General features: G+C 42.6%; 1 protein-coding gene across 1 annotated transcript in view; it reads right to left on the reverse strand.

The window, feature by feature from the left end:
* WDR70 (WD repeat domain 70) overlaps window positions 1-12,186 on the reverse strand; it is a 119,490-nt gene that overhangs the window by 39,750 nt on the left and 67,554 nt on the right. The window contains exon 10 of the mRNA XM_028748764.2: window positions 3,197-3,371. Within this exon, the coding sequence (XP_028604597.2) occupies window positions 3,197-3,371 (175 nt within the window). The remainder of the gene's footprint in view (window positions 1-3,196; window positions 3,372-12,186) is intronic.

A 12,186-nucleotide genomic window follows, 5' to 3' on the forward strand; every position in this document is an offset into this window, starting at 1 on the left:
CACCCAGGCTTCGCGCGGCTCTCCGCAAGGCGCGGGAGCCCGGCGCTGGGCTCCCGCAGCTTGCGGAGAGTTGCTTGAATGTGGAAGGCTGGGCGCGCCTGGGGGGGGGGAAATAATTCCCCCCCCTTTATTTCCCCCCAAAAACACTAGGTGCGCCTTATGGGATGGTGCATCCTATAGAGCGAAAAATACGGTAATTCATATGATGCACAATTAATTTGTGGAATTCACACCTATAAGATCTGGCAATGGCCACCCACTTGATAAAATAAGAGATGTTTAGACAAATTCACGGCATATCACTGGCCACGTCTCATGCTGGCTCTGTGGAACCTGCAGTACGTCAAGGCAGTATGTCACAAAATGCCAGCAGCGGGCAAGGGCTATTGCCTTCAATGCTCTGCTTATGCGCTTCCCGGAGGCATCCGGCAGATTGCTCTCAAACAGGATGTTAGACTAGATGATCCTCTGCATCTGAAAGGAATCTTCTTATGTTTGGTATCTGTAACAACAAGTGTTCTCTTTACCCTTTTGGAGGCGAAAAGAGAAACACCACAGGTCTGCCTCTCTATTCTCTAGGAGGTCAGAAGGGGAGAGTTGTCACCTAATTTTAACTGTAACATAGAAATTGGGGGAATTGCAATAATAATAAAAATAATGACTTGACAGGTATTATTTTACACAAGGGCAAAAAATGGGTGAATCAAGTTTCCAAAAAACGACGATGACTCAGTGAAAACGAAAATGCGAAGTCTGTGGAGACTGTTCGAACTTTTCACATACGGTTTATTATTTCGTTATACAGAATGCTTTCATAAACTATGCATGTACACAACTGTGCTCTCTGTGCACCAGAAATAAAATTAATGAAGTTTTTGTGACACAATGGAAAACCTGTATGTGAACTATCAGAGAAAGTTTTGCAAAGAGGCATTCTTCTTTGAAGAGAAGCACACATATAACAGAACTCTGGTTAGCTTCTTGGTTATCTCCTCTTGATGTCATATTATCCTTCCTTTATTAAAATTCAAGAAAGTCTTGAATTTATTCCAGGCTGATGGGCCAGACGTCAATGGAAAATGGAGCAACAAGGGAAGGCACTCTGTGAGGACTGCTACAGTAAGCCCCCTCCTCCCAGCCATGCTCTCTTTTCTGTAACAGTGAAGCTTCATGACAGAATAAATATTTCTGGTGCATGACTCAAGCCCTAGTAATGGGCTACAAGTCAGCAAGGTTGCCTTCTCCTCAGTGCTTGATCATTGAGTGAGACCATTCCCTTGATTTTTACAACTTGTAGGCTATGCGTTACTGAAGAGCTTGACTTAAAAAAATTAGTTTGCTTTGTTATTTTATTTCATTGTGTTTTATTATTGTTTGCCACTTTAGACATTTAGGGAAGTTCGCCGGGCTCCTTCATTATACAGCTTCGGGTGCCAGGCAAAAAACGTTCCTTTTTAACCAGGCCTTTGGTTGACCTGATCAACATCCAATAATTTTTAAAATGTGGCTCTTTGGGAGGGGGGTATTATTGCTTTTATTTTTATTTTGTATAATGTGATCTTTTTATGTGAACCACCCTGAGACTTCTGGGTATAGGGCGGTATATAAATTCAATATAATAATAATAATAATAATAATAATAATAATAATAATAATAATTCATTTTGCTTAATTGTAAAAAGAAGCTCAAAGCATTTTTTAAAAAACTCAGTACATAAATTTCATATGAGCAAGGAGGCAATACCCTTCCCTTTGACTTGTAGCAGTGCTCTACCTCCCAACTACTTGCACTGTCTGCAGGTTAACTGTGCTTCATTTATTATAACAAACCTTTTGATCCTGATAATTATGCAAGAATACTTCCTCTTAAATAATAAAAAAGTGTACATAGTAAATCCTTGAAGGTATGACAAAGCTTCTCCACAACACTGGCTGTTAAGTGATCTGGGAGAACAATGTTGTCGTCACATAATTTAGTATGGCAATATCAACCTATTCAGTCTTTCATACTGTTTCAAAAAAGGAGGTGTATAGGAAGTGAAAGGAGTTACATTATCATAAATACTCAGCCACAAGCCTACAATAATGTTAGTCCAGCTAAATTCTGACTAATTTTGATTGCCAGCTTTTTATTTCTGTTATTATTTCCACTATAAACCTAGTAAAACTTCTTAATGGCATGAGGCTTTAAGGAAGCTATTCCAAGCGTAAACTTGTTCCAACAGAATAATATTTTTTTCAGAGGCTGGCTTTCATCACCTGTGCGGCTGTTGATGTAAATGCAGACAGTATTCAAATATTACGTTTCCTGGTGTAGAGTTAACAGCAGCATTCCTAATAGTCTGCTTATTCATGTCTTTCTCTGCATGAACTTCTGTGTGCCTTAGGAATGACACCGTACACGGGTGTGCATGCTCACCTTTTCAGGTGTTTATGAATAAGCAGAAAAGACATGTGAAATTTCAGCGCCATTTGGCCAGAGTATCATCTGATGGTCAGGCTACTGCAGATGCCCCTGAATTTGCTTGTATAATTTAATCCACAGTGCATTTTCAACCCGAGTCTTTTCAGCATCATTGTACACAACTTCACAAGGAAATACAGGGGTTCCAGCCTGCTTCAGTTAGTGGTTAGGGGTGGAACCACTAGTTTTAGGGAGCAAATTTTAGTGCGGATAGCAGTGGGGGCGAAGAAACAGCAACAAAAAGAGACCACTGACACTTTAATTCACCCTCAGTTAAATCTGAATTTCATCGGGTCACATCTGCAGATGCATTCTAGTTCTGCAATTTCACATTTGAGGCTTAAAATCCTGATTAGTTAACAAAGTTTAAAAAAATATTTTCCCATTCTGGACATACTGGAGAACTTGGTTTGGAAACACATGAAGATCTTGAGGGCATGGGGAGGGGGAGGGGGAGTGTACAGCCCCAACGTTTGCCAGCAATGGATGTTTGAAATGGCTATTGTTAAGATGGAAAACGCCAAAAAAAGACTTCATTTTATTTAATATTGCTTGAAAAGAACAGCCACCTGAATCAATAACATTTGTTTGCCAGCATATATGAAGGTGGTATAGTTGGAAGGGACTGCATAACTTTAAGTCAGAAAAAAAAGCCTTAAGGGATTTAATCAGGTTACACATTCAGCACTTCCCATTTTCACAGTTGGTGTATGAAAAAAGATGGCCACTTACATTCATATTCCTATCCCAGATCTGTATGGACCCATCTTGGCAACCAGCTGCGATGAGTTTGCCATCTCTGCTGTAGGTGCAGCTTGTGGGAATCACCCGTTTACCTTGGGCTGACCGTGGTTTAAACACACCTTTGTGCTTTTTGTCATTGGTAACGTCCCATGTCCTCACAGTCCTAAGGAAGAGATCAACAGAAAATAATGGTTTGCCAAACAGTTTAAAAGGTGAAATAAATCCCAGTTGTTTTGAAAAACCCAATTTTCTTATGACGCAAACAAACCACAACCGCAATGTTGTTTTATGTAATTATTTTAAATGCGTGCTTAATACAGAAAACCTAGGAGTGCATAAGAAAACAATGCATCTCCCAGCCTGTAATGTTAAGAGAAGGGGAGAATAAAATTGCAAGGATAGGAAGTTACTAAGAAATTCATTTACAATAGTGCAGAGAACGTATCTATTCACAGCTACAGTTGAACATGTGGCAGTTGAGAGCAGGGGCAGTGGGTGCAATCCTGCTCACCTCTCCATGTGTTTAGTGTGTGTGAAAATGGCTACAATGCCTCCCTCCCCCACCTCTTCTCTGTTTACACTAACTTGAATAATTACTTAGTTTGATGTTGCAGTGATCAATCTATGCCTGTGAGATTAAGTGCAAAGTTGACCAATTATTCCTCATTAGGCTGTAATGGCCTGCTGCAGACACAGAACATTACTGTAATTGAACAGTGCTGATCTAGCAGGTCTGGTTAGATGGTCTGCTTTGCTGTGCTACAGCAGGTAGACCATATTCCACCAAGTACAAAAATAAAGGCAAGCTGGTTAAGGCTGCCCCACCTATTAGCCCAGGTAATTCCCTTGTCTCGAGCAGCAGATCAGGAGGGGCAGTGGATTAGTGCTTTTGGTATCTAGCTAGCTACTAGCTCCAGATGGCAGCAGCTGCCTAAGACAGCTGCATCCAAGTGACGGCGGAACTCCCAAGGGCTCTCTGGGTCACTGTTGGCACTTCAATCTGAAGAATGACCCACAGAGAATGAGGCATTGTAAGCAAGGTAGCCCTGGAGATTGCCCAGGGAATATTTGCTGTTACAAGGTGGGAGTAGCACAAGAGTTCTCAAGGGTCACCACACCCACCATGGATTGCTCCAACAGAGGACCTGAAGTTCCGCAGATGGGCAAGATGGCCTTAAAGGTAAAGGGACCCCTGACCCTCAGGTCCAGTCGTGGCCGACTCTGGGGTTGCGGCGTTCATCTCACTTTATTGGCCGAGGGAGCCGGCGTACAGCTTCCGGGTCATGTGGCCAGCATGACTAAGCTGCTTCTGGCAAACCAGAGCAGCGCATGGAAACGCCGTTTACCTTCCCGCCGGAGTGGTACCTATTTATCTACTTGCACTTTGACGTGCTTTCAAACTGCTAGGTTGGCAGGAGCAGGGACCGAACAACGGGAGCTCACCCCGTTGTGGGGATTCGAACCACCGACCTTCTGATCAGCAAGTCTTAGGCTTTGTGGTTTAACCCACAGTGCCACCCGCGTCCCTTAAGATGGCCTTAGATGTACCCAAAAGCTCTGTAACAACCTGTCCTTCACTGGCTGCCGAAGGAGGCTATATGAGTAGTATGGATTGTGGGAGCGTCCAGACCAGCTGTTCATTGAGCATTCATGTTGGTCTGCTCACACAAAACTTGTGTGGAGGTTATACAACTTGCCGGATAGGTTCACATGAGGGTCATTCAACAATGCCAGCTAGTGGTTATTATCTCACGCTTTCCAGTGCAACTTCCCAGGCGTTTTGTGATTAGAAAAATGATGGCATAATTGCATTAGAAAGTGTGGCGTTACAACTGCATTTTCTCTACGTAAGCAGCGCATCTGGAAGCACCCTGTAACTGCTTTAAGAATTTGCAACAGAATGCCAAGGCTTCAGTTCAAACCACCTCACCATGAATCAGGTGTGCTTATTATAGAGCAGCTGCAACTCAAAACCCATCCATCAACCTTTTATATCTGGATAGGCCGCTGAAAGAAAAGGGAATCTAGTATACACTGAAAGGTATACCCAAAAGCTACCCCCCCATAGGGGAAAAAATGCTTAGTGATGTACTCTGAGCTGCATACCAGAAAACAGAGACTGCCCAAGGACCTAGTAATGCATTAGTTTTACATGAAGGGGGTACATAACGATGAGAAGAAGAAGAAGAAGAAGAAGAAGAAGAAGAAGAAGAAGAAGAAGAGTAGTAGTAGTAGTAGTAGTAGTAGTTTGGATTTGATATCCCGCCTTTCACTCCCTTTAAGGAGACTCAAAGCGGCTAACATTCTCCTTTCCCTTCCTCCCCCACAACACTCTGTGAGGTGAGTGGGGCTGAGAGACTTCAGAGAAGTGTGACTAGCCCAAGGACTAGCCCAGCAGCTGCATGTGGAGGAGCGGAGATGCGAACCCGGTTCACCAGATTACGAATCTACCCCCCTTAAGCACTACACTACACTGGCTCTCATGCAGATCAACATCTTCATGCATAAATACTGTTACACCCAAGGAATGTACGGCATCAGATATTATTTATTAATTTGTTTTTGTGAGCTGTCTTGCAATGAAGGTTTTCATAAAAGGTAGGGCTCAGAAATATTAGATGAATAAATAAATAAGTAGGCTGGAGCTGCGCAAAGCTTAGAGGATTGTGAAGCATAGCTACCCATGGGTAGCATCTTGCCTGTGACCCTTAGGAGGTGCTTTTCATCACATCTGCAACACAGGCTTCAGTTCAAGCCACTTACTGCTCATTTGTCCTTCTCGCAAACTAGTCATCCAATGCCAATTTAGATTTTTAAAAATCACTGAAAAGTATCTGCGCTGGCCTAATGGCCAGGCAAGTTGCCATTTTGGCAGCAGGGGTGGGCCTGCTAGCTGCTTATCTTTTCAACATGCCCAGGAATCCAGCAAAATGTTACTGGGGTGGGGGATGGATGGAGGGATGTGGACAAAGACTGCTTCCAGTGGGGAATGGAGAGAACTGAACAGGAGAGTTGTGGAGCAATATTGGGTTCATATATCTGACGAGTTCATAAAGAACTTTAACATAATGGTTGGGAATTATAGGAGTTATGGCCCCAAACATCCTGAGGACTCTAGGTTAGTAAAGGTGTACACACCGCTCAGATACAACTGTATTGTTGATATTCTATTATTTTATGTGCACTGTTTTATGTTTTCAGTGCTGTAATCCACTCTGGGACCTTAGGCAAATAGCAAGATACAAGCTTTATGAAGAGATATATAGACATACCCCCACCGCCAGATTTTACTGTTTCTTAGATATACATAAAACAGCTGAAAGTGCAGGAATGGGAATGGAGAAGGACATAAATACAGGTGGACTGGCTAAATATTCCTATACACAACAGACTTCCATCCTTTCAAAATGCTGAATTTCTTCCAGACTTTAACTCAAACGTCTTCTGGCATCCAACGAATAAAAACATTTCAATATTTGGCAGGGAGAGGAGATAATTAATTATAAAGAAATGAATCAAAGAGCACTTTGGACAAAGTTCATTTGTTTAGACTACACAACCAAGACTTGGGATCCAAGAATACAGTTTATCAGGTATTTTGCCAAGTCAAATGCTACTACTGTATCAAGGCAGCCATCTACCAAGAAGATAAGGCTGTCTGAGCAAAGACCAAGAGTCGGATTTCTAGCAGGTTTCACAAAACAAAAGTGGGCATACCCAACGGCTGGACCACACACTAGCAAATTCATACAAGTTATGAGACACACAAACTGTATATAGTTAGATGCCAAGAATTATTTGGGCTGGCCAAAGAGAAAAGCCTCTGGCAACTCATATAGTATATGCATTTCAGCCCTTCATAATCGTACATGATGCGCAACTACTATGCATTTCATATGTGGGCATCCTGCAAAATGTAGCCATTAATGATGGATCTTCCAGTCAATGACAAAAGCTATTGTTTTGACATACCAACAGGCAGTGCCTATTACTCCAGGAAGCTATAGGAATATCACTGGGAGTTATATCCACACCTATTGGTCTATGGAGGAAGTTTCTTTCTTTCTTCTCCTAAGATTTTATCAAAGATCTTTCATAATACAATAAAATAAAAGTAGCTAATCTAAATAAAAACAAAACAGGGAAAGGGAAAAGAAAATGCAGAGTCCTCTCTCAAAGGTAACACTTGTCCCACACAGGAGGCAGGCCCTTCCAGCTCTCACCTGGGAACTTTTCTTTCATCTCCCAGTCTCTTAACCTGGGAGACTTTCCCTTTCTTGCCTCTCACTCAGGGTCCAGAGGAAGTTATGGGTATGGGGGGGTGGGCACTTCAAAAAGCACGAAGAAGAGACAAACCAAGCCAGCACAGCAGGCATAAGACAAATGAAAGAGGAACCAGCTTAAGAAGGGACAGAAGAAACAGCTCAAAGGCTTACTTCAGCCATATAGTGGTACCTTGGGTTAAGAACTTAATTCATTCCAGAGGTCTGTTTTTAACCTGAAGCACCACTTTAGCTAATGGGGCCTCCCGCTGCTGCTGCTGCTGCTGTGCCGCCGCCGCACAATTTCTGTTCTCATCCTGAAGCAAAGTTCTTAACCCAAGGTACTATTTCTGGGTTAGCGGAGTCTGTAACATGAAGCGTATGTAACTTGAAGCGTATGTAACCCAAGGTACCACTGTACACTTATCAGCCAGAAGAAGAGCATCACTGGCTTCCCATGGCCACCTGATTCCTCACCCCAAGGAGGTTCTGAGCAGCAAGTTCTGCTGGTTGATTTGCAGCTCCCTTCTGTAATCAGCTCCCTTGCAGATGCTTTGAGCATAGGGCCAGTGCTCATGGTCTACACTTCCAGATAATATCCCCATGGTGACCAACAGTTATAAGGATGGGACTGAGGAAGGTAAAAAAACAGGGTCTGCGGGTGCAGGACCCCCACACCCACCTTTGCTTTCTCATACATTTAACACACTGCCCTGCCCACGCTCATTCCTCTTTGTGTACAACTGATGCTTCTCTCCTTAGACTTTGACAGGATGTCACTACCTTCCTGAGGCTAAACCAGCCTGGGTCTTCTCCTGCGAACCCCATGCACATCACCTTCAGTTCCATGATGGAAAAGTACCAAAGAAATAAACAGAATGTGGTGAAACTAGAAATAAATAAAGCATAATAAATGTGTTACTGAACGGACGAAGGCCAAAGCGTTGGAGTCTGTTGTTTCGTAAAGAGGATTAGTAAAGGAATTAATAAAGCTCATGCACTGCTCAAAAGAAAATGAGGCATGGGGGTGATGCCTGCATTGCTGAAAAGTAAACATCAGAAAAATATGCCAAAATTAATCACACATTAGTTTGAAGGAAGACATCGAAACACAGGGCATTTAAATTCAATTTTGCGCCTGTGTCACGGACTAAAAACAAAAACTCACATTGAAAAATCTGAAGATCTACAAAATTACTCTTCAGCTGGAAGGGCTGACACGTAATCCACAATGCAAACCCATTTTACGTGTAACTGGCTTTTTAAAAGCGGTAGATTCCACATCTGCAAAACAGATTTTCTGAAATGCTTCTTATTGCCAAAGAGTGATTCAAAGCAATTTTAAAAGGGATTGAAATGCTCTCTTGGAAGGTAATGGGGACATATTCATGATCAGAGAATGTAAATAATTTCTGGAAACAGCTGACTCTCTGACTGAGTTCAGTTTTAAGCTCTTCAAATTTGTGTTTCTTTTGATTTTACAGAGACCCATTACCCATGTAGCATACTCTGCATACTATAATGTATAAAAGAGACACAATAAAAAGACATATGTCCAGTATGCCCTGTATTTGACAATTAAAAGGATTTATGGAGCTTTATTTTCTCACTGCCAAAGTGTGACTCTCCTCCCACCTACCCCAACATAAATTTAATCAAGCCCACATACAACTAAACATAATGAGATGGAAAACTGTAAGCCAACTGAAACACCTGTGTGATTGGGAAATAAACAGATGATGCTATGGACAAGGTTGCAGAAGATTCCTGGGAGCTGGTTGGAGTGTATCACAGCAAGGTGAAAAGTGCTAGAATGCAAGTCGCAAACAACGCAGGCCGCACTGTTTATTTCTCACATTCCTATTCCACTTTTTCTCCAAGGAGCTCAAGATAATATACAGTGGTACCTCGGGTTAAGTACTTAATTCGTTCCGGAGGTCCGTACTTAACCTGATACTGTTCTTAACCTGAAGCACCACTTTAGCTAATGGGGCCTCCTGCTGCCGCCGCGCCGCCGGAGCATAATTTCTGTTCTCCTCCTAAAGCAAAGTTCTTAACCTGAAGCACTATTTCTGGGTTAGTGGAGTATGTAACCTGAAGCGTATGTAACCCGAGGTACCACTGTATGTGGTTCTCCCCATCTCATCTTATCTTCACAAGAACCCTTTGAGGTAGGTCTGGCTGAGAAATGAGCTTCAAGGTTGAGTCATGGTTTCTCAGGTCCTAGTCCGACACAAACCACTATACAATGTATTACAATTCCCACCAAGAACGCAATGCTGTATTTTAGCATTCGGTTTTCAGAGATCTGGCATTTTAGTCTACACCCTCCTTTTCGAATACCACAAAAGGATCAACGGGAGATGTTCCCCAACTGCCCCAAAGTAGTGAGAATTTTTTATGAAATGGTCTTCCAATATTCATTTGTTGTTATTTTTTTAAACCCATTTTTTAACCCACTTGCAGGATGCTGCTCTGCACTCAGGACAGAAGGAATAAATACCCTGAAACTACAGTCAACGCCAGAGGAGCTTTCCATACTTGTCTGGCAATAGATACTCTGAGTAAACGACATACCCAAAAATGATGCATCTGATTGAAATTAAGCTAATTTGAACCATATTAGAAAAGAAAAACCCATTCCTAACCATATGCAAAACAGGTTAAGAAAAAACAGAACAGAACAGAACAGAACAGAACAGCAGTAAGATATTCCATCCAAGGAGACAACCTCAACAGTTACAGTAAATCAGAACCAATGCTTAAGAATGATCTTAACAGTATAATGCCTAACCCAGTTTTAGTCTTTGAACAGGGCAGCCAAATCAGACAACTGGTGAAACATATCTGACAGTTGTTCACTACTAGGCCCCCAAATTAACTCAGCATCTTCTGCACAAGCTGACGATAAAGGAGATGAGTGTTAGGTAGTGGTCCAAATGGGATATGTCCATGATGTTGCATCTTTCCATGCTAGGTAAAGGTAAAGGTACCCCTGCCCATACGGGCCAGTCTTGACAGACTCTAGGGTTGTGCGCCCATCTCACTCTATAGGGCGTATGGGCAGGGGTACACTTCCGGGTCACGTGGCCAGCGTAACAAGCTGCATCTGGTGAGCCAGTGCAGCACACGGAACGCCGTTTACCTTCCCGCTGGTAAGCGGTCCCTATTTATCTACTTGCACCCGGGGGTGCTTTCGAACTGCTAGGTTGGCAGGCGCTGGGACCGAGCAACGGGAGCGCACCCCGCCGCGGGGATTCGAACCACCGACCTTTCGATTGGCAAGTCCTAGGCGCTGAGGCTTTAACCCACAGCGCCACCCGCGTCCCTTTCCATGCTAGAAGAGCCCTTTCAAAAACTGGACCAAAGCTGCCTTGGGATTATTCCTCCTGCACAACTGTGGACTTCCGAAGTCCCCCAAACACTGCGACAGGCTTTGTTAGCATATGGGCCACACTGGTCATGAACTGCAGTTGAGTAAGGCAGCATTCAATATGGTCTCAAAATGGGGAACTTCTAAGTCAGCCACAAACATTCAACATCGTCAGTTCGTTTAACAGCTCCCACAAACATTCAAGTGCAGAGTTTCATAGGCTTTGGATAGAGGAATTCTTAGGAGATAAGGATGACAAAATGTATTTGTCAATTCTTCACATTTATCTGAAGAAAAACACACAGAGCAGAGACGCCTTAAGAGGCTTTAAAAGGACGGTTATTTATGAGAAGACTTTACGGAACAGGATCCACTCGCTTGTTTTATATAGCTAATTAGTTTTATTACACCAAAGAGAGTCATAAAGTCTAATGGAGTGGTGACAACTACAGAGGAATAGTCAATAAAACTTCTAAGGAATGCCTTAAACAAAGTAAGTAATTAACTGAAACTCACAAATGTGCCGTGCTTTATGAGAACTGCATGGAGTGGATCTTTAAAATTAGAAGAACTAGTGATAAAACATTTTTCCTTGATCACTGGAACTCAATCTTTCACCAGTGTGGCTTAAGGTTTGAGCTGGATGGGCAAGTGCCCCTCCAATCTCTTTTCAACCAATACAATGGTGCTAGCTGTCAAGTTGCCTTGAAACACTAATAAAAAGATGGAATAAGAATAAAGGAGAGAGTTGCCCGTGAGCAAATGTGGCTCTTGGGCGATAATAGTTTCTCCACCCTGAGTTTAATACGACATGCAAATAGGCCAAAATATACATCTGGAGTTACAGAAGCTGCAACTAACTGTGAATTCCCATTCGACATGCTACACTAATCCTTTGACATGGACAAAGACTACCCCAATGTTAACATAAGAGGCAAATGAGCTTCTCTATATATAATTAAAGGATACTCTTTATTATTCTTGGCATGGTCTGCAGGTGCAAAATGATAAAAATGTTACAGACAACTCCTGAAATATTGTTGCCAAACACCATCTCCCATTCATTGACGCAAGTGTGGGGAATCTTTGGTCCACCAGAGGTTGCTAAATTGAAACCCAACCACCACTGGCCATTGGCCACGATTGCTAGGGCTGATGGGAGCTGTTGTTCCGCAACATCTGGACGGACTGCTGCGCTAATGTTTTATTTGACTAAGTGTAATGTATATTCTAACTTTGCCCTTTTATGACCAACCCAATTTTCATACCAGTGAAGATATTGACTCACCCAGCAGCAAGGTTTACCGAAAATAATGGAAGGGGTCACCAGATGGCAGAAACAA

This window comes from Podarcis muralis, chromosome 11 (genome assembly GCF_964188315.1).
Source record: "Podarcis muralis chromosome 11, rPodMur119.hap1.1, whole genome shotgun sequence".
NCBI classification, from domain to species: domain Eukaryota; kingdom Metazoa; phylum Chordata; class Lepidosauria; order Squamata; family Lacertidae; genus Podarcis; species Podarcis muralis.